Source organism: Python bivittatus, unplaced genomic scaffold, assembly GCF_059951505.1.
Source record: "Python bivittatus isolate LINGU-HERP-01145 unplaced genomic scaffold, Pbiv_v1 ctg000390_np1212, whole genome shotgun sequence".
Lineage (NCBI taxonomy): Eukaryota > Metazoa > Chordata > Lepidosauria > Squamata > Pythonidae > Python > Python bivittatus.
In genome coordinates, this window is record NW_028277070.1 from 1,548,760 (window position 1) to 1,575,061 (window position 26,302).

Sequence of the window (26,302 nt, forward strand, 5' to 3'; positions counted from 1 at the left end):
GATTCATAGGGCGAAGCCAGAAAACGCCAGGTTGGCCTTAGGATAAGCGCGTCGTGGGAACGCGCTCGACAGATGCCCGGAGGGTGCAGGGAAGGGAGGCACCTGGGGCCGCTGCCGCTCGCGGTCCTGCTGAGGAGCTCGTGCGCCTTCGCGGAGCCCGCAAATCCCGGGTTCCGCGTCGTGCCGGAAAGGCTCCCTTCTGCTGGCCGTGCCCAGCCACGAGGCAGCGCGGAAGCGGGGGGTCGCTTTCGCCTCCGCCGCGAATCGGGCCGCGGTGGCTTCGACGCCGCCGCTCCACCTGGCCGGCGGCAAGCGAGGGAGGATGGGAGGGAAAGGGCCTCGGCCGCCCGCAGCCTTAATGCCGCGGCAGCGAACCTGGCGCAGCCGTCGCGGGGCCTGTGCGACCCAGTCCGGGCGCATAACTGGCGCTGCGGCCCAGCCGCGGGGTGCGGAGTCAGGCTAGGCCGGGGAGGAGGAGGAGGAGGAGGAGGAAGGGTCCGAGAGAATCGCGGCCAGCACGCCCCGCCCCGCCCGGCGATGACCAAAGAGCCTAGCTGCCCGCGTGCGGCCCTTTCCCCCGCCCTTTCTGGTGGGGGCGCCCCTCCAAAGAATTGGGCAGGAAATGAACTCCACGCAGCCTTAAGATAATGTAAAAAGGTGTTTATTCTGACTTTCACAACAGTGAAAATTAGTGAACAGCAGTGTTGCACAGTGGTACCATACTTCGCTAACCACAAGCCAAGTGGAATCTAAATAGGTGGTGCGGAGGAAAAAGGGAATACAAAGAGTATGGGCGGGCGACCCTTTAAGACCAGAGGAAGCCCAGGATGGGTCTGCTTATCAAACAGAAACGTCGGCAGGCCAGTGGCTCCCTGGAACAGAGGAAGCACAGAATCTGCCACAATCAGCTTCAGCAATTACACCAGAAAGTTTGCAAAGCAAAACATTTAGTCTTTCAATGCCACACCACTGTTCCCCAAAACACAGGCAAGACAGAAGGATCCCCCCAAAAGGCAGTGGACCTTGGCCAGCACACCCAAGCGAGCAGGGGCCAAAGTAAGACAATTCAACACCTCAATTCCTTTCCCACTATCCCAGCTATCTGACCGTTTCATAAGGTTGATTTCAGCAATACAGCTTTTCTGGTATGCTGCAGTTTCTAGGAAAGGGGGCAGGGGGAGAAATAAAAGATATCTTTCCTAGATTAAAATGCAACTGAATGTTCTCTGTTGACAGTAGGTGGCACTCGGATCTTCAAGGGAGGGATCCCTCCTGCTACCAAGTATGTTTTTGTTGCTAAAAGCTAGGTCTGTCTCCTGACCAAGTCACGCAGGGAAGAGCCAGGACAGAATTTGGGGTACAAGATCATTCACATGTGGTATCTCACTTCTGTGAAAGGAAATGGCCGTGACGCTCCTGAGATTTCCAGCCTCACCCCCATCATCAAATCCACAGAAAAATAACCCTCCCTGCCACAATGCCAGTGGGGTTTGGCCAGCAAGTCTTTGTCAACATCCAGGAGAAGATGAAAAGGATTGCAAAATAAAATAGAGTAGAAGTCTCTGAGAGGCACCCTTGCAAGAGAATCAGCAGTCATCCAAGTGAGAGTTTTGCATCCTCTGGATGCAAAAGATTCAACCACAACTTATTTTGAAGCACTATTCCTCCTGTGCCCCCTCTGTAAAGAGTTCTCCAAAGCCACCAAGTACCATTGTTTGGGATGCTCTGCTACTAAAGCGCTGTTCAAACTACTGCTGCATTGGGCCCATGATTACCCTTCAAAAAATCATTTTCTTTGGTAATTTGAAAAAGCTCACACACGCAAACTGCTTAAGCAGAATTTCTTGTACTATCAAAAATCTACAGACTTATTCCCACTATGTAATAATCATAATTGTGAGGTGGGGAGGCATAAAATACTCAGTGAATTACCCCTGCAAGAGACTGTCCTATGCTCCTCCCAGTTAGCCTATTCCCAAATATGAAAAAAAATGTCTCTGCACATTTCAGGAAGGAGAGATGTATACAGTATAAATAAGAACCACAGCTGGAACTATGTCTACCTAAATTAAGAGTGGATGGCTGCTACAAACCCTTTAAAACACTGCTTTTATCAGTGAGGAAGTGTGCTGCATGATAGCCAACAGCCCCCCCAAACCCTGAGATGAGAGAGCCCCCCCCCAGTTGATTCCAGTAAATTTATGTATGCTACCATTTTAGGTTAAAGAGTCTTTTATCCTTTTACTTTTGTGATAGCTGGAAAACCAAAGATGGATGGTCTTTTATCACTTGGGTATGTAACAGCAGGAATGGGACAGAACCCTCTTCAGCCAGATGTCTTATTTATAGAGATATTACCTGGAGTCAGTTGGCTTTTGAGCAAGATGTGCAGCTGGGTTCTGAAGTCCACTGATCTCCTTCCTCTCGCTGTTCTTGAGAACAAGCTACTGGGATAAATGGCAAGAGTTTCCATTGCTAGCCACCATGCCTGATTCCTTCTGGAGCCAGCATCTCTCCCAGCTGTTTGGCACAAGATTCAAACAACTCAACTCCCCATTGAGGTATGGAGCTCAAAGCTAGGGTCACAGTTCCAGCCAGGTCCTTGCTGTGGGAGATACAGCGGAGTTTCAGAAACTTTTTAAAAACTTTAATTCTGTAACTCTGGCAAAGTGAGTGAGGCTCCTCCTCAGATGAAGACACCGGTGGCTTTTAGGAGCCCATCATTAGCTGAAGAATGAGACACCAAGAGGCAGACCAGGAGACAAGCAGCAGTCTGTGACTAGTTCGGAGCTCCACAAACCATGGTGGAATATCAGGTACGGAGCCAAGTTAAGCTATCAGGAGCCAGAACATGATGACCAGAGCCACGAACAGGAAGAGGCGGGACAGAAACTGCTCATCCACATACTGAGGAGTCCCTGGAACAGCTAAGGGAAGAGAAAACAAAACCTGCGGTTGGTATCTCCTTTCTTTCAGAATGTACAAACAGAACCTTACATTTTTCCAGAGTTGGAGCACTAAGTGTGGAATCAGGCTCTAAAGCTTTTGTATTAGAAAGCTTCCCAGAATCCTTTTAATGGATAATTCCTACAACTGTCTTGTCTTCTTAGAAACAGGTGCCCTTCAGAAGGACTAGGAAGAGTCCTTCCAAGGGATAGATGTGTCCAGTAGGTGCCCACTGCTCATTTATTCTTTTAGAAACACTCAACCCATCTAAAGCTGTTGATTTGGGAGAAGAATGAAAGGCAAAAATATTTCTTTGCTATTAGCGAATACTGTTAGAGAATGCTGTTCTCTGCTTCATGGTGGACAGAAAAGATCACTTTCCTCAACATAGCCTTCCATAGTCCCTGTGATTCCTAACCTGGGTAAACCAGTTTGTGGAGACCTGCCTTAGTAGAACCCAGGAGGAGGTTCAGATTTGGTTTAAATGAAGAAACAGGAAGTTGAACATAGTACTATTGTAAAAAGGTCTTAAATCACTGGAAGGCAGATTCCAGTTGAATGTCGGAAAAATGTCTTAAGACCCATTGAAGAGTTCAGCCAATGAGCCAGAGAGGTAATGAGTGTCCCTTCCCTGGATATATTCAAGAGGAAGCAAGATGACCACCTGCTGAGAATGTTTTCACATGGATTCCTGTCCTGGCAGGACGTTGCCCTGAAGAGGCCATTCTAACACCAGGCTTCTGTGTGCCGTAGCTGTTCAGGAAGGCCACAAAATCTCCCAGTTTTTGCAAAGACCTCCCAAAGGAGACGTCCCTGTTCTCCAAAGCCAGCTACGACTCATCCAATGCAGTGACTCTGAAGAGCGTCACATACAGTACAGATGCTCCTCAGGCACGGTGGGTAGAGGTGCACTGGTTCACGGATGAATAGTTAAGCAAAAAAGATCAGCATCCTTGGTTGCACAGCAACAAAAGCTCAATGGAGCAATGCCAGCCCAGGCTGATTTTTTTTAAATTCAAAACTCAGATGTTCCATACCTGGTGGGGGACGACCATCATTTATATTGAAGGCGGTAGCAAATATGCCAAACGGAAACGCTCCAATTCCAAATGACATTTGGAAGCCTCCATCACCAAACCCAAACCCCTGGAAACCCTGGAAGAAAGGGAAAAAAAAGGTCAGTGTGCATATATGTCCTAGTTCACAAGTTGTAACCCTGACTGATTGCAATCTCTCTCAGGGACTTCCAGCTATGTGCCATGAGAACATTGTGAGCTGAAAGTAGCACTCCCAGACCAGACAACTCTATAGACCTGGCTCCATTTCCCTTCCAACAGAAGAGAATAAATGTAGCTCAGGGATGAACTGTGGAGTCCTCGGTGCTCTCTGAGCTTGGCTGTTTTCTTGCAGACATTTCATCACCCAACTAGGGAACGCCATCAGTGCTTCTCCGGCCTTGCCTCCTTCCACTCAGATGGCAATTCTTTTCTGCCATTGATGCATCTGGATAAAATCTCACCTCTGCAAGGCCACACTGGAGTGGAAGGACCTGCACCTTGGCCACTGTTATTCTGAAACTTTTCAACTTGGGGGGGAGGAGAAGCACTAAGGACTTCTGCATAAATACAGTGACAGGAGATTCGTTCAAGGCTTTGTAGGAGGAGAACCATGTTAGTCCACTGGTAGCAAAACTTAAGGAATCTGTAGTACCTTTTTCAATGAACACATTTTATTAAATTTTATTTTATCTCATTAAATGGGGTCATCAGAAAAGTTGCTGTAGATGCTTTCTGATTCTTGAGCTTCAGCTCATGAAAGTTCATGCCTTTAATAGAATTTGCTAGCCAGGAAAAGTGCTGCCAGACTCCTGATTTTCAGGGCTTTGTTAGATTATTCTCATATGCTCTCAAGGAAACCCTTTTTGGGTACAAGAACGAACCACGTTTCCAATTTAAATCTAGCAAATAGGTAGCATTTTAGTCCTCCCAAGACTTCAAAAGATGAACAGGATAATTCTTTGTGGGTCACAGGTCACAAAAACTATCTGAGCCTGTCCCCATAGCAAAAAGAGCCCCAGGGATCAGAGTTCAGCTCCACGCTGGGCAAAGCAGCATGTGCACTTTGCCATGGGAGCTTCAGTCGCTACAGCGGGGCATGCTGAAAAGGCACCCTCCACATTCAGCAAGGCAATGGCTCTCCGGGGAACGTAAAACAGAAGCGTTGCTTAATCACACCCAGCAGAGCTGTTTGTCTGATGAGAGGAGGCCCATGGAGAGCCTCTGGGGGCTCCAGCCGACTTGCGTGGAAATATGCAATTCTTTCGTCAGGTCACGCATGCTCACCAACTCAGAGCGATGAAATGCTGGAAATGGCCCCTTTTCTCCACTAGGCAGAGTTTACTATTTATAAAACTGGCATTCATGGTCTCTTTTTACACATCTGGCTGCACCTCCTGCAATTCAGACTAACTTGATAGCAACCATATTTTAAGGGTAGTTACATGGGAGCTGGAAGTTTGTAAAATCTACACCACAATATTATTTCTACCAGAAGTCTATATACAAATGGGCATCCAATATTTGTCACATTTATCTTGGCTTACAAAGACCTGAAGCGGACAAGTATGAAAGGTCTCCCAAGCTCCTCCCATCCTCCAATAGTTCAGCCTTGGTGCATTTTTACTCTATAATTCTGAGAAGCACAAGGCTCTCCCAAATTCTCTGTTACTTACCCCTCTGTTTTCTGGCTCGGGCCTCTGCCCTTGAGGCCGTGGTGGCGTTTTCTCCCTGCAAGATAACATCCATTTTGGGGCTTAATGAGGATGTTGCTCGGGCCCACAGCCTCCCACTCCCTATAGGTCCCAATTCCCCCTTTTCATCTTCAGAGCCAGCCTGCTGCTCTGAAGCAAGTCCATCCCTGTGGTTGGAAAGCACTGCCAGCCGGTGTAATGTTCTGAACAGCAGAAGAAGAAGAAAACTGCTTGGTGATGGAACGCCAAAGTTACTGGGCTACTACTGCCAATGATACATTAGCAGAAAATCCAGAAGAAAGTGCCCCCCCACCCAAAATGGGATATATCCTGATCCACATTTCTCCCGCAAATGTCTCCCTAGTGAAAGCGATCCAGTGAAAGAACTCATCTTCCAATCGTCTGTCTCCCCCATCGGACATGTCCGATCATCCTCCCACTTTTCCTGGGGCCACTGCAGAGCAGGGATTGGCAACCTTTTTAGGCAATTTGCCGAAAATTGGAAAAAACATCATGACATTCTGCACATCCTGCGTAAGAGTTGTAGGTATTGCCGCTGCAGAGCCAATCACAGGGAAACCAGGGAGCAGGGTGGACACAGAAGTCCTGAAAATGGGCTCACAGACAGTCCCCTACTTGCGAACCTTTGTGTTGCAAACTTTCACCGATACGAACAAGATGGACCCAGAAGTCAGAACTGGGAGTTGGAACCAGAAGTCGAGAGAAGGCAGGAAAGGGTTAGTTTGCAGCGCACTCCAAAGTAACCCTTTCCCACCTTTTCCTGCCTTCTGTTTGCATTTGTGACTGAATGTATGTACTAGGAGGAGGGCGATGTGGCGATCAAGGCTAACAAGGAGGAGGGGGCGCATTCCAGGAGGGGGGAGGGGGCAAGAGGCAGTGTAGTCTGTAGGGGGAGCGTGAGAAGCGAAAGAGGTTCAGGACAGCCCCTCCCTAGACTCTCCCAGGGTATTTCCACTAGTTGCTGTAGTAGAGATTTAGTTTGGCAAGATTCTGTCTATAAGGTGTAAGCAAACAAAGGAACTCTACTGGACTAGACTGTTTCACTGTTTTTCTTGGGCTGGGCCTGACAGCATTAGAGGTTTGCACTGGAATCAAAGTTCCCAGAAAGGGTTAGTTTACGCACTCCATTGCTGGGTGAGGCAGGAGAGGGGGCAGTGGCAGAGGACAGGGGAGAGGGGGTGGAGGTCTCCTGCCTCATCCAACAACAGAGCATGCCACGCCCCACCGGCTCCCCTCTCCTCCGCTGCCACCCCCTCTCCTGCCTCACCTGGTGACTCATTGGCAGCAGAAGATAGGGAGCCTCTGCCCACACCGCTGCCCTGCCTCTTGCCTCTTTTTTTTTACTTTTGACTTGGTTGGACTTACGAACAAAACGGACTTACGAACAGCCTCTTGGAATGTAACCTGTTCGTAAATAGGGGACTATCTGTATTGGAGATGCACAGAAACCCACGCAAGGCTCACTCGTTATGCAGAAGCTTCCAAACTTATTGGAGCATCTGCTAGGAGACCCTCCATGTTTCAGCAGACCCTGGTCACGAAAACCCCGGACAGGCATCACCACTACATATGAGCGGTGACAAGCAAACAGCCATTCAAGAAAACGCCTCTACCATTACTAATTGTCTTCTGAAATAATCTCAATAAAGTCCTAAAAAGGCAAAATCCTCCTGGACATGAGTTTTTTTTAATCATTATTTCTAAGTTCCAAACAAGGCTTCTGCTGTTCAGTAATGCAGCTGTCTATGGCAGATTTGGACTGTGACCTCTTAAGCTTTGTTGTTGTTGTTCAGTCGTTAAGTCGTGTCCGACTCTTCGTGACCCCATGAACCATATTGCGCCAGGCCTTCCTGTCCTTCACTGCCTCCCTGAGTTTGCTCAGTTTCATGCTCATTGCTTCAGTGATGTTATCTAACCATCTCATCCTCCTCTTAAGCTTATATAATGCTAAATTTGTTAATCCTTAAAATGTCCAGAAGGTTGTTTCTTGTCTATCCTACTATTCCGAAGGTAGGGATAGGAGGGGAGGAGAAATCCCCAGGACCAAGTTTGATGATCTTTGCTTGACAGATTCTTGGCCTGTGAGCCTCCTGGTAGGACACAGCAAAATGAAGAAATGTGGAATGCTATTTTCAGTCTCCAGCTGCATCACATTAAGCTACACATGAATGCTGTGGCAGGGAACGGGAAGCACACGGAGCAACCTATTACTAGTAACAAACATTCGAACGGTGAGATTTTTACAGGTAGGAAAAGACTGCAGAAACCTGAAGACGTAACCTGATCCAAGAACACCCAGACAGGTTTTCTTTCATGAATTCCACTTGACTAGAGCTTGAAAACAAAAGGTGGTTCTCCCAAGAGGCCTTCTTACCTGGGGTCCTGTTGTCCAGTGCTGCCCCTTCCATACAGTGGGATAACTTTATCACGGCTGATTCCTGCTTTACATACAGGACACACCTGTCTGTTTGGCCTGGTCTCTAGCCACTGAAAGGCAGAAAAGAGGAATAGCATCCGGTGAAAACCTGGACAGCCGACCGAAGAACAGCCTGCATCTCCCAGACCTCTGGGTAGGGGGGTTGTTGAACTCTGGGGTGGTTGCTAGTTGTGCCATTGGTCCGGACTCTTACGTTCTTTTTCTTGTTTTTTCTATTTTAAGCATAATCATTTAGGAGCCACCCAGAGTCACTTTGGAATCCTAAATCTACCGAACGAGTAAAAAACAAAATGATGGAATGCCGCAAATATGCTGCCTATTGACTCTGCAAGTTTCATTTAGTGAGTGCAACTGGGACTGGCAACTCGGTTGTTAAGTGAAGCAGTTACTAAGTAAAAAATCACATGGCTGTGCGTGTGCTTACAATTTTACTTCAGGTTTCTTTGCTTTACAGCCACAGAAAAATATGACCCCAAACAGCTGGGTGAGCCCAAGTGGCGGAGAAGGTTTCCAGAACTTGACTCATGAGGAAGCTGGGTAAAAGGGCAAATTTTATAGCCCTTTTTCCCCACTCCCCCATCCTTCGGAAGGCTCATCCTGGCCGGGGATAATTAGCAAGAAGGGAGTTAATGTTTGTATTTACATTCATTGGAGAGGAAGGGAGTACAAGAGAATAAGCAGGCACACAGTGGGGAATACACACAGAAAGGGAACGCCTGGTGTTTAGGAGGCAAACAAAAGCCTTTCCTGTGAAACTGATTAGGTTCTTGTCAATTTCAGGCAGCAGCGACCAACAGCTCATTCCAATCAACTAATGAAGGTCACAGAGCTGAGCTTGTTAACTTGCCCTTAGCACTTTTTAGGGAGGCCCTGCACTGCATAGAAAAGCAGCTCAGGAAGATCTCTCTCCTTTAGGCAATCTCTCAGCTCTAGGAGGGGCTGGGGGGGGACAAAAAAAAAATGGGTCAGGCACAGGACAACAGGTACTACCTGACCGTAATGGTGAACAGTGACTAAGAGACGCTGGGAAGGTCTAAATGCGGACATTAGTCGCAAAGTTACTTTTTCATCACCATTGTAACTGCGAACGATCGCTGTCTGAGGCAGTCGCTAAATGAAGACTACCTGGACTGTTTGGAGGAGCCCAAAGTGTCCAGCATTTTCCCCTCCCACAGAGCTCCCGACATTTTAGAATAATCCTGAACTCTGGACAGAGTCTTAATAGTTCCATGATTTTACACTGTTGGGATTATGGAGAGGAGGAAAGCAAGCATTAACTCTCCCCTAAGTATTTCACCATTCAACAGGAGATGGGTCGGCACCTTTTCAGGCACAGGCATCAGACGGTACAAATTAAAAGAGGTTAAAATATCCAGAGACACTAGCAATCTCAGTATCCTATCCTCCTTATCAGAAAGTTTACAAGATCCTTATGTGACAGCATCAAAATCTCAAAAGATCCAATGTCTTTTAAAGCACCGTGTGGTCTACCCTGTTGTAGGGCTCAGAGTGGGAAATGTGACTTAAGCCCACCATAAATTCTAAAAGGTGTCCCCTAAAACCATCTAACCTGTGACCTGAGATATATTAATCTAACCTACCTCACAGGGTGACAGAAAGGATAGACAGAACATGTCCTCATCATTACTAAAGAGCGCCATCTCGCTGCCACTCGCCTCCCTTTCCCACAACGCCCCAAAACAGAAGATTGCCAACAATTGCATGTTAACACTAATTACCAAATAGAGTTGCCTTGGGGAGGTCACACAATCTATTTAGAAATGAAAAGGCATATTGTATCTTCCCAGGGTCCCTTGGGAAACCAAGCAGGCGGATTGGGTAACAAAAGCTGATGAAAGACAAAGCAAAGGAGAACCAGCCTTACCTGGTGTAAACACGGCCAACTGGAGGGATTCCCAGCATGATTTGTTCATAGAGCAGAATGTCAGCAGAGGTGGCAGTGGGAAGAAAGATCAACATACACTCATTAGATGTGAGCAACCAGGAGCCCAGAACCTAGCTGTGCAGATCTGAGTCTCAGGCAACACAGCCACAGTGTTTAAAAAGGCAGCAGCAAAAGCAGGATTTCCCTTTTCTTTTTTAATTACTGGTCTCCCCACTTATGCCATCCAGCATATAGATGTCTTGGACTAAGTGACTGTAAAGTGAAACTCCCCTTACTAAGCAAGCATGAATTGAATTCTGCATAATAAATTCTGTATTAATTGAATTCTGTAGAATAAGGAAAAGAACATGAACGAAAAGCAAGTTCCGCCCCCAGTAAATGCAGTGCAATACGCAGCCTGAGTAACTAAATAACAGCACGCTCAGAAAGAAAGGAAAGGATTTCTTGCTCTGTCAAGTCGCAGAAAACAGGAGGTCTCAAATACTGGATCCAGCTGTGGAAAGAATCTCGGATGCATTCTCACATTACCTACAGCTGCTTCACTGATGCCACTACAATATTTCCACCCCTGTTAACTGCATGTACTACTTATGGAAACCCTGGATTAGCTAAGATAAGATGTTTTTACATTTATGTGAAATGTTACACCCTGGCAGAACCTGCCCATGTTAAAAATGCCCTCCAGGAACTCCTGTCTTTGTAACCCAAGAGCTTGGCCCATTGTCGTCTCCACACCTTAATGACAGTGGGTGAAGCTCATGGTCATTACACTGAGAAAGAGAAGGTCTAGATTATGTGGCTGGGTTTGGAGCTTGGGTATAAGGCAAAGTGGTTCATTCTATCTGCTTTAAATTCAACAAATTTTATTTTAAACAAGACAAGAGACAAATTTAAGCTGAAACATTAATTCAGAGTGAACAATTGTGGGGATGCTGTCCAAAGCTTCTTGGCTGCAGCTAAGCAACATCTGAAATTCAGGTCTCAGCAAAGCTACCTGTGAGGATGTGACAGAGAAGGAATGCAGGAAGCCACCTTATTCTAATTTCAGCCACTGGCCTACCTACCCCAGTACTGCCAATGCTGCCCCAATTTCACACATTTAGTCACAGTTTAATCATGGATGAATGAAAAGCAATTAGCTCACTTAAACATGGTTTACAAGCCACAACAGCTGGATTTGCACAACATGCTGTCAAATCCAATCAAGTCAAATTATGCTTTAGCACAGCGTGGAAATCCAGTCACTAACCAGCAGCAGTCAACATGCCATCCAATCACCCAGTCAGGAGCACAGGATGGCAGCTCATAGCTCATTGACGAAACCCACGTTTTGCAAGCAGAAAGCCACAGGCTCAATTGCCAGCATCTCCAAAGACCTTAGTTATGAAAGCCTCACTTTGCCAGGGGCCTTGGAGAAATAGATCATGCTGAATGAGATGGGTTGAGGGGCTCCTAGAAGCAGAGCAGGTCCTCTAGTCATTTACAGACAGGTCCACCATCTGTGCATGTCTGTGCCTGCCCCACCCCGAGTCCCCACATTTCAGCTCCCTTTGCAACAACTGACACCCAGCCGTCCAGCAGCAAAAGTTGCTCTTCTGCTTTCAAGGGCTCTTGAACCAGGAGTGATTTTCCCAAAGACTGAAACTCCATAGCAGCCAGTCCTCAATATAATCATCACAAAACTGAACCCTGAGAGGGGCAAAGGTGGGCTATGAAGGAGACACAATTCCATCAGTTCTCTGGGCACAGCAAATGGGCTACCTCTTGAACCCCAGCTGGGATTGATCACAGAAACCCCTTCTCTTTCCTTAGCCCACTCCTTCCACAGCTTCACCCCTTGATGCATTCTCAAGGATTAAACAGTGCCAACACTCACTATGGGGAGAAGGTCAACTGCTCCATGTGGGGTCAATAATGAGTTTTAAGACTTGAGCTTTACAGCTCTCACCTGCCTAGTAAGGATGATGCAAGGAAGGAAGAAGCAAGAGGGAGTCAAGAGCCTTCTCAGGAGGCGGGATTTTAAATATTTCTCTGCTGAACACTAGGAGTGATACTGACCAGAAGAGGTGCCCACACAGACTGATCACAGCATCCTTGGCAGTGTCCAAACAGATGTTGCATTCAAATGTGCTGTCCTGGCCTGTACTGTCCCCATTGCTGCTGTTCCCACTGGTCCCACCAGCACTGGAACTTTCTGTGGAAGCTGAAGCCGCAGATCCTTTGCTGGCCATTTTTGGCTTCCAATTTGGACCCGTCAAGAAGTCTGTGTGGAGCTGAATCCTGCCAAAACAAATAACAATAATAATTCAAAAACACCATTAGATTATTTTGCTAATTATGCCCACAAGGAGAAGATACCACTAGAGGCTACTGTTGTGCAATGATGACAGATCGTCGACTTCAGAACAGGCAAGAGAAATCCTGGCAGATTAAGAAACAATCAAGTCTTAATATGAGAATAAGAATCCTGTGTGTGCTTTTCATTCAGGCTAATTTCTGCCGCAACATCGAACAAAGGAGTTTCTGAACAATTGTTAAAGTTCATTGTATGCGTCTATATAAATGTGTATAAATATATAAATATGTAATAAATAAAAATTATATATCTACGTGCTGCCCTTTCCAGAGAACCCAGAACAGCTTATTTGTAACAGAGCAAAGCCAAAATATAGGTTTAATGAAGAAGCATGAAAAATTCCCTGGGATTTCTAGCATTCAATAAAATGCGTACAAATCTTTACAGAAAGAGTTTGGCAAGTAACTTGTTAGGCAGGATGACCAGTCAGCAACTGAAAGAAGGATAGCAGGAGAACAGGAAGGAGCTCAGATCATCAGAGGAACAAAGAGAGACCCGGAGGTGGCACTCTGGATCTCTGAAGGAGCAACCCAAAATGCCAACATACTGGACAGTTCATACAGGAAGGAGCCAACTCCAGTTAAAGTGTTCAGATTCCCAGAAATCTGTCTCCTAATGGGCTGGGAAAGTTACGGAGGTTCTCCCTTCTTGTCCTTGAAAGGGCAGGCTTGCCATGAGGGTAGACAGAAAGAAAACATGAGACATCTCCTACCTTCTGTTAGGGAGACAGGAAAAGTTCCTGGGCTGACTCTCACTGGGAGTGCAATGAGGTGAGCCTGTATTTTGAACTGGCCTGGCCTGGCCTGGCCTGGCCTAAAGAGGTTTCAGGATGCTAAACCTGAACAGCCAGAAAACAGAGTTCTTGGCTCCAGGAGTCTTGAATTTATTTAATTCAGCCAATGGAAGAGCAGAGATGGAATAATCAGTTGCACAAAAGGAATTAGCAGTCTCCTAGCCTGAGATGAATGTTAGAACATTTCAATTATTTTAAATCCACACAAGTTATGCTGCAACACAGTGCTCAGGTGGTAAATAGCTCTTAACATTATTCTAGCAGGAAATATATATTTAAATAGGGGGAAAATAGACTAAATTGAGAAGAATGTGGTACTAAATTATAGGCTGCCCTCTTTGTATTTTTCTGGCTTGAGAAAATTCCTCGTAGGAATTTCTATAGTGACAGATGCCTCTGTCAGACCTGAGTTTCGTGATAGAAGTTATTACATCTAGAAGGACTGAAAGAACCTGAAAGCCAAGTGTTTCTCAATAACTGTTTCTGAAATTGTACAACATGTATAAACACTGCATTCTTAAGAATTACACTTGAAACAGACTTAAACATAACTTTAAGGACTCTTCACTATCTGCATTAACATTAGTTAATTAATAGCTTTTATACTTTTCTAAGCCAATCTCTATTGATTTTCCTCTGGCACAAAGGCTTTTAAAACTCTGTATTAATCACACACCAATCCTGGGGCAAAGATTTAAGATGAAACTGCATATCAAGAAATCAGGAGGCGCCTGGGAGCACCTTTCCCAACGAGCCAATTTTATTAAAAGGCAGAACCTTTTGTGAGCTGCAGCAGCTCTCCTCATCGGATCCAAAGGGTGGCTTGAGTGATGCGTAGGATGTGGGCTAGACCAATGTCTTACATACTCAATGCCTCTCATGAAGGCAGCTGCAGCTCACAAAAGCTTCTATCTTTTTAATAAAATGTGAGAGTCAGAAAAAGTGCTCCCAGAACTGATTTTTTACCACCACAGAGTAACAGAGTTCTCCTTCAACAATGCCCCTCAAGAAGAAAGCCAAAATGCTGCTAAAGTTTTTTGAATTACTGCTTAAATCTGTTGTCTTGTCTGTCTACAGAAGAAAATGCATTTATGCTAGACACATATTATGTTTTTCAGTTCAACAGCATGAAAATGTAAAAGATCACTGGAAGAGAGCTATAATAGGGGGGAAAATCTGTCTCCCTTGATACCTGGGATCAAATACAAGCAGTTTGCCGGACTAACTCCGTGAAATGAACAGATGCCACAAAAGGGCCTACAGTTCATTTTTAAGGGTCTGTACGGATCACTACACCTAATCTGTAACTTCAACCTCTCATATCCAAAGAAGCAGATCCAACGGAAGACAGTATTATGCCAATTACAGCTAAGCTGACTCCCTCCCCATTCCTATTTGGGGCTGAGATGCTCCCTGTGATCATTAAGATTCTTGGCTCATCACCACAAAGGGCAAAACTGACCACAGAACTTCTCTAACTCACAGGATAAAAACAACATAGCAATGTTGCTTTTTGATCTTTTGATGTCAGTTCTTCCTATTGTTGTGAAGCAGAATTCACCAAGGGTTGGACTGTTCACCCACTAATAGGAAATGTGAGCTGGGATTAGACCGTCATGAAACAGGTTAGTTTTACCCTACTGACGTGTTGTAGCGCTAGTAATCCTGCTCGGTATGAGAGGAACCGCAAGACATATTTTGTTTTAGTTTTCACGTATAAAACACAAGTGTGCTCCCAGTCTCCCCTACGGCAATACACAAGAACCCCCCAATTTAAACAAGGGTGCCCTTGGCATTTGATACATCACCTGAAACAAGGCTGCTACTCAAAAGTACTGATCAAATCTTAGTTAAGTAACATCCAGGTTAAACCTGAAGCCCTTGTAAAATCACAAAATACTTGGGGATGTGTTAGAAAAAGGACTGAGAAAACACTTCCTTCATCTTAGCTAGTACATTCAAATGAATAATAATAATCTCTTCCTCTGGCCTTACTCACCTGACAGAATCTATGCTCACTTCCTATGCAAATCCTTCCAAGAAAAACAAAAGCAGCTAAGAAGACCTCTATATCTCCTCTCAGCTCTGATGAAAAAGTTATGTTCACACACAGCAACGCAAAACCACAAGGAATCCAGGGAGACTTCATGCCCATAGCATCCAAACACAAGTGGGGAAAGAGAAGACCTCTATTTCAACAGATTTTTTTTTCATTCAATTACATCATGCAGCAGAATGTCCCCAAAGGACAGCGCCACAATCTGTTAACAAGCATCTAACAGATCCAGCTTTGCTAGCTCTGGGCTCTCTTTAGTGACGTCAAAGTGTGCAATTTGAATGAAAAAAAGGCAATACTGTAGGCAAAGGTTAGCACCAATTTTCATATCTTATGCTTCCTACTTCACAAAAAAAAATTATTCTCTCAACTTAGATGGGAAATAATTTTTTAAAAATTAAATATTTAATTTAAATGCTTTGCCTTTAGGTTTGAAGCTCTCAGTGCAAAATCTCTATATCCATGTTAATATTATTTGATGGCTTGGTACATTAATTATAGCCCTTCAGGCAATGAGTCTTAAAGCTTATGTATTTGGAAATAAGCTCAATTTTTTCACTGGAGCTTAGTTTAAAAAAAAATACAAGGAAAAGGAGGTAGGGTGGTATTATTCTTCAAATGTAATTTTTACACTAACCATGTACAGTAATATAGGCACTTGCCTACTTACCAGCAGCAAAACATTGTATTGAGTGATCCCCGTACAACTCACTAGAAGCAAGCAAACTTTTAGTATAAGACTGGAAAAATCTTAGATGGCTGTTCACACAAAGGTCTAAAATTCTTATTCTGAAAATGCATAGTGCTCAAATATTTATTTGTTCAATTTAGGCACCACCTGATTCCACAATGGCTCTGGGTGGCTCACAATACATGGAAAACAAAAAATAATATTTTAAAAATATTTTTTACATAAACAGCAAATGGAATTTTAAAATTTCTTTGCAAAAGTGAGTATTAGGAATCCAAAGTATCCTTTCAGCTGTGTCATAAATTGCACAATATTCTAAAAAGTTAATATGATTACTTGCAAAACATTTCCCACATATGGAACCAAAACACATGAAGGGCTACCCTGGATCAACCCCGAAAGCCTGTCTGCCCCGGTACTGATGCCCCTGGAAGTCCATATACAGCCATCAGTCAAGACGAATAGTTACAAACAGCCTTAATTAATTTCCTTTCAAAGCCACCACTTCTTGAGTTCCACGTAGTGAAAAGCAGCGCCTCCTTGAATCTCCCACCAACCAGCTTCGTGAGACGCTCGTCCTAGTAGTTTAGGAAAGTGATTTTCATCAGCTGTCTGCACAACGCACTTTTTAGGCTTGTTTATGATCGAATGACAGTGATACATACATACATATACATAAATATAATAGGTGTATTACATACACACACCATATCGGCAAGTTCAAAAACCTGACCGAAGCCCGGATCGGCCCTAAACACCCTTCTGGAAGCGTCATTTCCCCGCCCCGCCCCTCCGCTCGGGACCCCCAATAACAAGCCGCCCTTCCCACGGCAGCCTCACCTCGGGCCAACCGCCTCGCGCCCGCAGGACCCTTCCCTCTGCTCAGCTCCGAACTCGCGGGGACGGCTACCTTCCCCCCACCGGCTTCAGGGGGATCGGCGGGCGCTCCTCCGCTGCCCCACGGCCCGCCGCCCAAATGCCCCGCTCTCCCGCCCACGCGGCCCTCCCGGCGCCCCCTCGGCCGCCTGGCCCAACGCGGGAGCCGCCGCGCCTGACGCCCCCCCCCCCCCACGGTGCCCCTCGGCCTGCCCGGCCTCCCGCTCACCGGAAGGGGCCACAGTCGCCGCTCTCCCCGGACGGCGTATACTTGTTTCCTCTCCTAGCCGGAAGTGAGGCCTGCACCGGAAGCGCTCCCTTCCCCCGGCGCTGCCACGCGCCTCCACGACGGTTCCGGCTGTGGAAAGGGCCGGGGCGATCGAGCCGCCCGCGCGGCCTGAGCGGCCCGGAGCGCAGCGGGTTTTCGTGGCCCAGAGCCCGCGCGGAGGCTGAACGTCTCGGACTCGCTCTGCCCCGCCGCCGGGGCGCCTCAGCGGCCGCCGGACTACAACCCCCAGAGTGCTCTGCGGCCAGGACGGCTTCGGGATGGCGGCGCCCAGGCGCGACGCGAGCGACGGCGACAGCGAGGAAGAGGCGGCGGCCTGGGAGCGCCTGCGGGAGGCGGCCTGGGATCCGGCGCTCGGGCGAGCGGCCGCCCTGGCTCCAGGCGGTAGGGCTTCCTGGCCTCCGAGCGGACCCCGAGGCTCCTCCGCGGCGTCCGGCAAGGCGCCTCCGATCCGTCCGGCGGCTCGTGGCGACGGCCCCGGTTGCCAAGGAAGCCTCCGTGCCGCGCCGGCCCCGGGCGTCCCCGAGAGGCGGCCCGAGCCTTTCCAGCGCCACCGTCTTCGGACCAGCGGGATTAGCCGCGGCGGCGGGGCTTCCTCTTAGGTGCGCGCCCGGGGAGGCGAAGGAAGGACGGAAGCGGGCGAAACGCTGCGGTCGCTGCCCGGATGGATCCAGGGAGGCCTGCGTGTGTGTGTGTGTGTGTGCGCGCGCGCGCGATAAAATATACATATTACGTGTTTTATACACACACACACACACAGGCACTATGTATACATGTTATATAATATAATATAAATTATCTATTATAAATACAGTAATGTAAGAAGGGGGACTCAGAGCCCATCACCGCGCTGCGGCCGCGTTTGTGCAGCGGGCTTGGCTGGGCTCCGCGGGAGGGACTTCGGGTAACAGACCCCGCGCAGCTCTGTGGGCGCGATTTGCTCCCATCCGAGGGGCGTCCGGGGTGGGGCTTGGTGGCTGCCCCGGATCAGCTGCTTGCATCGAGTGCCGACCAGGGAGGGGACCGGCTTTGCCTCTTCTGAGCTCTGGACCGTGTCCTAGAGACGACCCAAGTCTGTGGGAATGGGGCAGGTCTGGGGCTGTCATCTCTGCCCGTGTTCTCATTTCCAGACACCCCCGGACAGGCGGGGGGGGTGTGGGAAAATGGGCAGAAATGGATGGGGATGCACAGCCCCCTGCTGCCAAGACCTGTTTGCAGGGATGCTGATCCTGATTGTGTCGCTGATGTATTTAAATATTTATACAAAAAGCCGGGGCAGGAAGCAGCGGTCTTCCTTATGCTGACTGAGAGGACTGAAAAAATGTCTGACGTGCAAAAAATCCAGCCGTCCCATATTATGTGCTGACAGTTCATAAAAGTGGGTCAACTGACAGCGTGAGGAGGGCTGTGTCACATGAGCAGGCCTCTGTGAAACGAGTCTAATGCAAGCAAATTCTTGTAGCTTTGAACTGATTTAAAAAACAGGAGTGGTGCTGTTACTGCCGCCCAGGGGGGCGGGGGGGGGGGGAGAATTCCTCTGCAGAGCTTGTTTCGGCATCACTGTGGAGGAAGCCTCACCCAGCACCGGCAGGTCTCGCCTGTCTTGAAGTTGTATGATCTAATGTTGAGGCGTCCAGAGAAGATCTTAAGATCAAGGAATTCAGCAGTAAATTGTGGAGAGAAATTTGGGGTGAGGGCACCTTTTCCAAGCTTGTGCAGCAGAGTTAGGGTTCTCTTTATGCACGAGCCATTCTTGCTGATTCAACACCCAACTGTGTTGCTGCTGCCGTACCTGCAGTATCCTTTCTACTTCTCTGCATCACTTGCCCCTCCATTTCTTACAGCCATTTGGAACTGTGACTGTTTTACACTTTGTGCTGAGTTATAAACTGTTTTGCCTTCATGTGATGTGACTGTGGTTTATAAACCACGGCTTACAGCAGGACTCACAACAGGTTAAATTCCAGCTAGCAAAGCACAGCGACTGCATTGTCATAACTTGCTAAGACTGGTTCATATTTAGATGATAACTAGATTCTCACCGCATGCTGAACCAACAGTTAGCCAGTCCTATTTTAGCCTGTGCTAATGTGTAGAACTTGCCAATGCTTAAACAGGACTCCTTAAAAGGAGACTCCAAGGACTTCTTGGCTACATTAAGGTATCATTTTGTATTGAAACACCCATTAAATATTGTGTGGAATTGAGTTAGTCAAGCTTTGCATCAGCAGGACCCACTTTTTAAAATTGGATCTGCATTGTGGCACTCTCCCCCAAAAGGTTGGAGGTTACAGAAGTGGGCAGAGCCACACATTCCCCAACATGAGCATGGAGAATGTGTTTCTGCACTGGATGATGAATGTAGCCATAACCAAAGGGAACGAACTGCCTCTCTCCCCCTGCCAGTATGATGACTGAGAACGGAGCTTGGTAGGATGAGGGGTCTAGAATTCCACTGGCTATGAAAAGAGTAGTTGATTGGCAGAGGGGTAGCCAGATCCTGTATGTGATCCTCCATGAAAAGGTATTTTGTTCATATGGGGGTTGGAAGGGATCTGGGAGTTCATCTAACCCTTCCCTGATGCTAGAATCCACTACTACACCAACAAATGGCCATCCAGCCTCAGTTTAAACCCATCCAGCACAGTCCACCATCCCCAAGGCAATCTATTTCATTGTTGAGCAGCTCTTGCAGTCAGGAAATTTTTCTCATGAAAAATGAAGAATGAAATGAAAACATTTTCCTTTTAATTTATTTCTTCCTTTTAATTTAATAATAATAATTTATTAAACTTCTATGCTCCCCAACTCCTAACGACTCTGGGCAGCTTTGAATTACTTGTTTCATTTCCTGTCTCCCGGAACAACTCTGAACGATTCTACCCTGTCTTGTACATGGCAGCCCTTCAGGTATTTGAAGACAGTGATCTCCAGAGTTCTCTTCTACCTAACACTTTCTATTCCTCATCTTCAATTACCTAATCTTGGTTGTTTCCCTCCTCCACTATGCAAATGTGTCTCCTAAAATGCAGTGCAAGTAGTCCTTACTTACCAACCACAATTGGGACTGGCAACTCTGTCACTAAGTGACATGGTCATAAAGTTAAACAACTGACCATGCTGACTTACAACATCAGTTCTGGCTGCAGTTGCTAAGCAAATCACCCGCAGCCATTAAGCGTGACGTTGCGTGGCCATGACTTAGGACCTCCTGCCAGCTTCCCCATGAACTTCCTTGTCAGAAGCCAGCAGTAAAGGTCGCAAATGGTGATCATGTGACTACAGGGGTGCTGTGATAGCCTCAACTTTGAGGACCAGTTGTAAATCCCATTTTTCAGGGCTGTCATAACTTCGAACTGCTGAATGAGCAGTCAGTAAGTGAGGATTACCTGTATCCAGAACCAGATACCAGATACTAGGTGCAATCTGATCAGCACAGGACAGAAAGGAATGTTTACCTCTTTTTACCTTCTGTTGGTACAGCCTAAAACTGCATTTTCCTTTCTTGCAGCACTATCACACTGTTGGCTCACATTCAACTTGTGATGCACCAAGACACCCAGATCCCTTTCACATTTCTGGTTCGCCTATCCTGTATTCTTTTTTTACCTTTATTTTTTCCTGTTCAGATGTAGGGGCTTGCCTTTGTCTCTGTTTAAATTCATCTTGCTGGGCTTTGCTCAGTGTAGCCCCGCTGTCTTTTTGTTATCTGTAAATTGATGATAATTTTTTCTAGTTCCTTGTCCAAGCCTTGCAGTCCTCTACTTGACACTTCCCTCCAGCTCAATACAGAGCCATTAATGCAGGTTCAGCCAGCTCTGTATGTATCCAGTATCTGTCCATCGCCTGACTCCTGTTTTACTAACTTCTCTACTTGGATCTCACGGGAGACTTTGTCAGAAGCTTTGATGAAGCTGAGCTACGCTGTGTCCACTGCATTCCCATGGTTAGCTAAGCTGGTCCTTCTGTCAGATACTTCAGTCACAAGTATTGTGATTTCGTCTTGAAGTTTTTTCTAACCTGGATTTTTGTTTCAGATAACTGTTGGACAAGGAACCAGCAAGCGGCTGCATCCAGCATCAGGTAATTAAACTGTCCCAAATTGCATCTACTAGAAATAAATCTGAATTAAACAGTGGCACCCCCTTCCCTCCATTGCAGATCACAGTTTCCCTCCCACAAGTAAGAGAAAGCTGTGCTTGTGGAAGAGTAACACACTGAGAATAGGCGGAAATCCTTGATTCCTGACATGCTGGTTTTCCAAAGGCAAGAATCAAAAGTTTCAGTCCCTGCCCTCTGGTGATGTGATTATCATAACTCCTCCAATGTCAGAAAGGGTGATGGGGGAGAGAGCACAGCTCCTGAAGAAAAATATGCCTGCTCTTGGTGCAGGCAGTGCTTATTCCTTCACTGAATTAGTGATGATTTCTTGCGAGTTGTCGTATGCAGTTCTCATCTAGATATTAGAGATCTACTACACTGAAAGCAGACAAATGAATCCCAAATCAGGCTGTAAGAAGCAGATACGGTGTTTTTTCTCCCACAGCTTTCCAGGAACACCCTCCCAGGAGCGTGGACTTCAGCTCCCAGCATTCCAACCAGCAGAATCATTGCAGAGAGTGCTGGGAGCTGTAGTTCATGCTAATCATCTGTCCCACCCCTGATATTTTAGGGGTGACATTATGAACTGTAGTTGCCAGCATTCTCAGTGATCACCAAATACACCTAAATAATTCTGTTCAGGGTTAACTGCCTGACTTGCAACTACCTGATGTACGTCTTCCGGAAGTTACTCTTACGGCAAAGAGAATGCTCCAAGAAAATAACCGAACATTTGTTCTTCTGAAACAGAGAGAAGATCTGCAATCGTGGGCAGGATGGGAATGAACTGCAGACCACGCCAGAATTTCGAGCACATGTTGCAAAGAAACTGGACACAATCTTGGACAAGTAGGAACAAGCATGTTATTAACATTTTCCCTTTGGTGTGGCCTAGTGGGAACTTTTCCTAGAGAATTCTGAATAGTACATTTTACATTTCACACTCCAAGTGTCTGTCAATATACTGCAGATACCTCCCAGTTGGTGATATGCAGGAACCAGTATTGTTGGCTTGGAAAGCAGTTTCTAGATTAGAGATCCTGATTTGCATAGAATTGTATAAACAGCCTTGGGGTAAAGCTCCACTATGTGCTTGTATCCCAAATGTCCCAACCTGGGTGGTGGTGTCCTTGGCAGGGAATGCTTCATGTTGCATGGATACAACCAAGGCTGCTTACACATTCACTCCTTTACTAAACATGTTCCTTGAAAGCCTTGGTGGGTACTAGAGGTCAATATCTGTGGACCCATCCAGTGACCGTGGCGTAAGGGAGATGGTGACTTGGCATGTAAGAGGAGAGAATGGCAGAGAGCTTGAAGTAACAACTGAAAGAAAGGAAAGAAAAATACAGGTAGTTCTTGTTTAGCAACTGCCTCATTCGCAGTTATCATGGTGATGAAAAAGTAATTTTACAGCCAGTCCTCTCATTTATGACCTTCGCAGTTCTGAAAAGCAAAGGAAAGCTGAAGTAAGATCATCAGCACAGTTGCGTTTTCACTTAGTGACCACTTCGCTTAATGACCAAGTTGCCGGTCCCCATTGTGAGTGCTAAACAAGGACTCCTGTAGATATGCCATGGGTTTCTGAAGCTAGGAGGAAATAACATGATGTAATAGATCTGGTCTATTGAGTTGACGAAGTGAAGATGTAGGTTTTTTTATTAATAGAAGGGCTAAAATGCATGTCTGGAAGCATGCATTAGTGTCATCTAGGTTGCGGTGGTTGCATATGAAAGTAGGAATCCATAGGTTGGAGGTATTTGCATGTTACGCTTCAGTGAATGGGGACAGTGGAAGAACCAGAGGTGAATTTGGAGGAAAGTATGCAACATTCTGAATTAATGTGATCAAAGGAAAAATATTCTGTTAAGTGACCTGAACGGATGTGTTTGGATGTGTGGAAACGAGATGAGAGCTTATTAACCTTAGTTTTCCTTTTTGAAACTCTTTCTTTAACAAAATAAGAACTGACTTTAACAATGAGCTTTTGTCTTAGTGAGAAGGTATGTTACTTCTAAATCAGTCTTGCTAAAGTCCTGGATTTCTACATCCCTGTGGGATGTAGGTGTGGGAGAAGGGGAAAACAGGTTCCAAAGACATCTCTGGATGCTTGTGACTTTGGCATTTTCCTGTTTCCATCTGCAGTACTGCTCTGTGGAAAGTGGGAGTCGGCCAGTGTCCCGTAAAGCCGTGGGACAGAATGCTGTCTGCTTGCCTGGCCTTGTATGCCTGGGGTATGAGGCCAAGGTCATGGGCCTGGCCTTCGCTTTTCTGGGAATCTGGGCCAGCTGGTGGTGTTAATGGTCAGCAAGCGCCATGTTGGAGAGCTAGGCAAAGCATGGCATTTTTTCAGACCGGAGATGATGGAAGAAAACTCACTGCTAGCCTTCTTTGGTACCACTCTTAAAGGCAGCCACGGCTTCCTCCCTTTTTCCTTTGCGCTGATCTTGCTTTTCCTTTTAGCTTGATAACCACCTCGACGTGGCCGTTACGACCCACACAACATGAGAACAGAGCCTCCCTGGAGGAAGACGATGGTGAGCTGCCCACCCAGGGAAACTCCCTGGGGCTAACTGGCCCTGTACGTTCAGCCAGCTGGGTCAGGAGCTCTGAAGCTGGATGGAGGCCCCACTTAGTCCCAAATTGGGATTGAGCCTCCTGAGTGACCTGGGGTGACAGGTGCTCCCCTGTCCAGGGGTCCATCTTCAGGCACCAGAGAGATTGGCGCTTGCAAGGTGGGCTGTATGAAGCTCGGCTCCCGGGAGCCTCCCTTCTTGCTCTTTTGGGCAGCAGCTGAACGCTAGAAAATAGCCTTAAGGGTGCCCAGCCTAGCCCGAGCAGCCAGCTCACACGAGTCCTTTCCTCTCCTCCCTCCTGAAATGGCGCAGGCTTTCGCCTCTTTTCCTCTTCTGTGCCAGGAGCCGGTGGGGAGCCCGAATCTGCCCCTTGGAAAAGGCCGGCACTGCGGCACTCCAGCTCCAGGTGAGGACGCAAATGGGCGGGAGGGGAGGGCTCTGGCTTGAAAGGATGCAGTGGATGAAGACCTCGGCTCCTGCCACGCACGCGAGCCCCCCGGCCTGCAGATGGCCTTGGCCACCCTTTGAGGCTGGCTCAGGGTCTGGGCTTTGGCGACCTGCCGGCTGAAGAGTGCCTGGTCTCCCTGGGTTCGGGCCTCTGCCAAGCCACGGTCTTTCACTGAATGAAGATAGCCTTGGTAATTTTTAAGCCATGGCTCAGAGGGTTGTGTGAACTCAAGCAGTACAATTTGCTTAGCGTAGCAAGGTAGGATTTACACTGGACTGGGTTTGCATGACATGGTGATTGTGTTCACGTGGCATAACAAGCACATTTAAGCAAGCATATTGTGCAAACTCAGCTCATGAAATGATGTGTTGTGCAAACCTAAATATTGATTGAATAACATGGTTAAGGATAAGCCAGCATGACTCACCCATGAAGAAATGGAATAGCTGGTCTTCCAGCCTATAAATATGGTTTGATTCAGATATCCTTGTGTATATCCAAATCTTCCATAATCTTCCAGCCTCAGAATCATAACCTATTAATAAGAGTATATATGTTTGCTGAGTATGGGAGAAAATGTAATTGTGCTTCATTCCCCAGTGTTGCTTGTAATTCTTCCAGTGACCTGGAAAGTGACCCAGAATGGCAGAGATGCCAAGAAGCTGCAGTGACGGCAGCAGACATTCTGAAGCAAAGTGGCCTGCCACCACCAGCGGTCCAGGACTCCGACCAGGGCCAGAGTCGCCGGGCAACAGAGGCTAGGTGGAAAAACATCAAGAAGAAGAAGAAGAAGAAAGGGGAAAGAGAGGAGGGTGGCCAGCAAGAGGCCATCGAAGCAGGAGGTAACAGCCAGACCATCCTTGGGTCTGAGGGCCCCTCATGTCCCAGCAGGGCCCATGAGAGCACAGAGACTGTCAGTTGGACAGACACGGTGCAGAGGAAGAAGAAGAAGAAGAAATGGAGGAAAACAGAAGCAGGAACAGAATGAAGATCCCTCCCATACTTATTTGCCAGTGAGAGTTACTTCCAGAGGGGAGGTGGCTCCTGAGTTTGGCCTCAGAAACTTCAGAGTCTGTGAAAAAGAAGGGATGCTCAGCGATGGAGAACAGCAGCTCCAACGACAGACTCTGCTTTCTGGGCAGCTTGTGGGGTGGGATAGATCAGGAGGGCTGCTTGGCTTCTGGGGTAGCCGTTACAAATCCTGGAGGAAGAGCGGGCTGGCGTTCCTTGCATCCCATCAAGGTGGGCCCCTGTGGCTGTCGCTTTCTCAGACAAGCTAAGTGGCTCTCGGAGCTGCAGGACGTGGCAGGTATGACCGGTGTGGCACGGATGACCACCTTTGTGGGCTGCCTTTTCAGGAGCAGCAGCAGCAACTTCTCTGCTTTCCGACCTTGTCTATCTGAATAATAACATGACTCTGCTTTTGCACATCCCCCCTCCAGACACATGGCTCTGGTTTCTGTGAGATGCTTATTTTATAAACAGCCAATACACATAACAATATTGTAGATACAACATCTCCCCTGTTTGATTGACCAAAAATTAAATATATTTACAAGACAGAGCTGAAGAGGCACTTGATTCTAAGAGTTGAATCTCCAGAGTACTCTGGGGCCTAAGGGCAGCCCTGGAGCTTGAGATAGCCAGATGGAATAGCTTTGCTGCGGATTTACGAGATTCAAAAGCCCAGTAAAAAAATTATTTGACCCTAAAATAAGCAGGGACAACAGCGTGATGGGTAGACTAACTCTTCTTATGCCTAGTTAATTTCTCATTTTCCTTTTCGCTCAGGCTTGGCCAGTATTTTTCCCTCTGGCTTTTGCTTCCAGCTCCTTAAATGCGAACAATTTGTGGCTCTCCTAGCAACAGAGAGGTCTTGGCTTTCCCTGTTTTGTTTGGAGAAACTGATCTCCACTGAGGCCAAGAGTAAAGCTAGCAGACCCCCAAACATTCACTGTGAAGAAAATTTGAATTTTGGGTTTTGAGAAGTGGCATCATTGGCCATGTCTAAGTTGCTGCTTTTGAGGGCAGGCGTACATGGCCTTCGTGCTGCCTCTGGC

General features: G+C 47.0%; 2 protein-coding genes across 3 annotated transcripts; one reads left to right on the forward strand and one right to left on the reverse strand.

Moving 5' to 3' along the window:
• Window positions 1-633: 633 nt before the first annotated feature.
• RNF185 (ring finger protein 185) lies at window positions 634-17,230 on the reverse strand. Of its 2 annotated transcripts, none has more exons than XM_088143775.1 (7): window positions 17,061-17,230; window positions 12,118-12,339; window positions 10,039-10,057; window positions 8,091-8,203; window positions 5,678-5,732; window positions 3,984-4,101; window positions 634-2,927 (listed from the first exon to the last, which is right to left on the reverse strand). In XM_088143775.1, exons 2-7 carry the CDS (start codon window positions 12,288-12,290, stop codon window positions 2,830-2,832), a joined length of 576 nt encoding a protein of 191 aa, XP_087999901.1. In that variant the 5' UTR covers window positions 12,291-12,339; window positions 17,061-17,230; the 3' UTR covers window positions 634-2,829. The 2 variants fall into 2 exon arrangements, with proteins under 2 accessions (XP_087999901.1, XP_007436579.1); XM_007436517.3 differs by lacking the exon at window positions 17,061-17,230 and adding an exon at window positions 16,796-16,958.
• On the forward strand, window positions 17,211-26,199 carry CUNH12orf43 (chromosome unknown C12orf43 homolog). The gene is made up of 6 exons (XM_088143774.1): window positions 17,211-17,501; window positions 21,155-21,200; window positions 21,969-22,067; window positions 23,682-23,755; window positions 24,107-24,200; window positions 24,864-26,199. The coding sequence occupies exons 1-6, from the start codon at window positions 17,378-17,380 to the stop codon at window positions 25,228-25,230; spliced, it is 804 nt and encodes a 267-aa protein (XP_087999900.1). The 5' UTR covers window positions 17,211-17,377; the 3' UTR covers window positions 25,231-26,199.
• The last annotated feature ends 103 nt before the right edge of the window (window positions 26,200-26,302 follow it).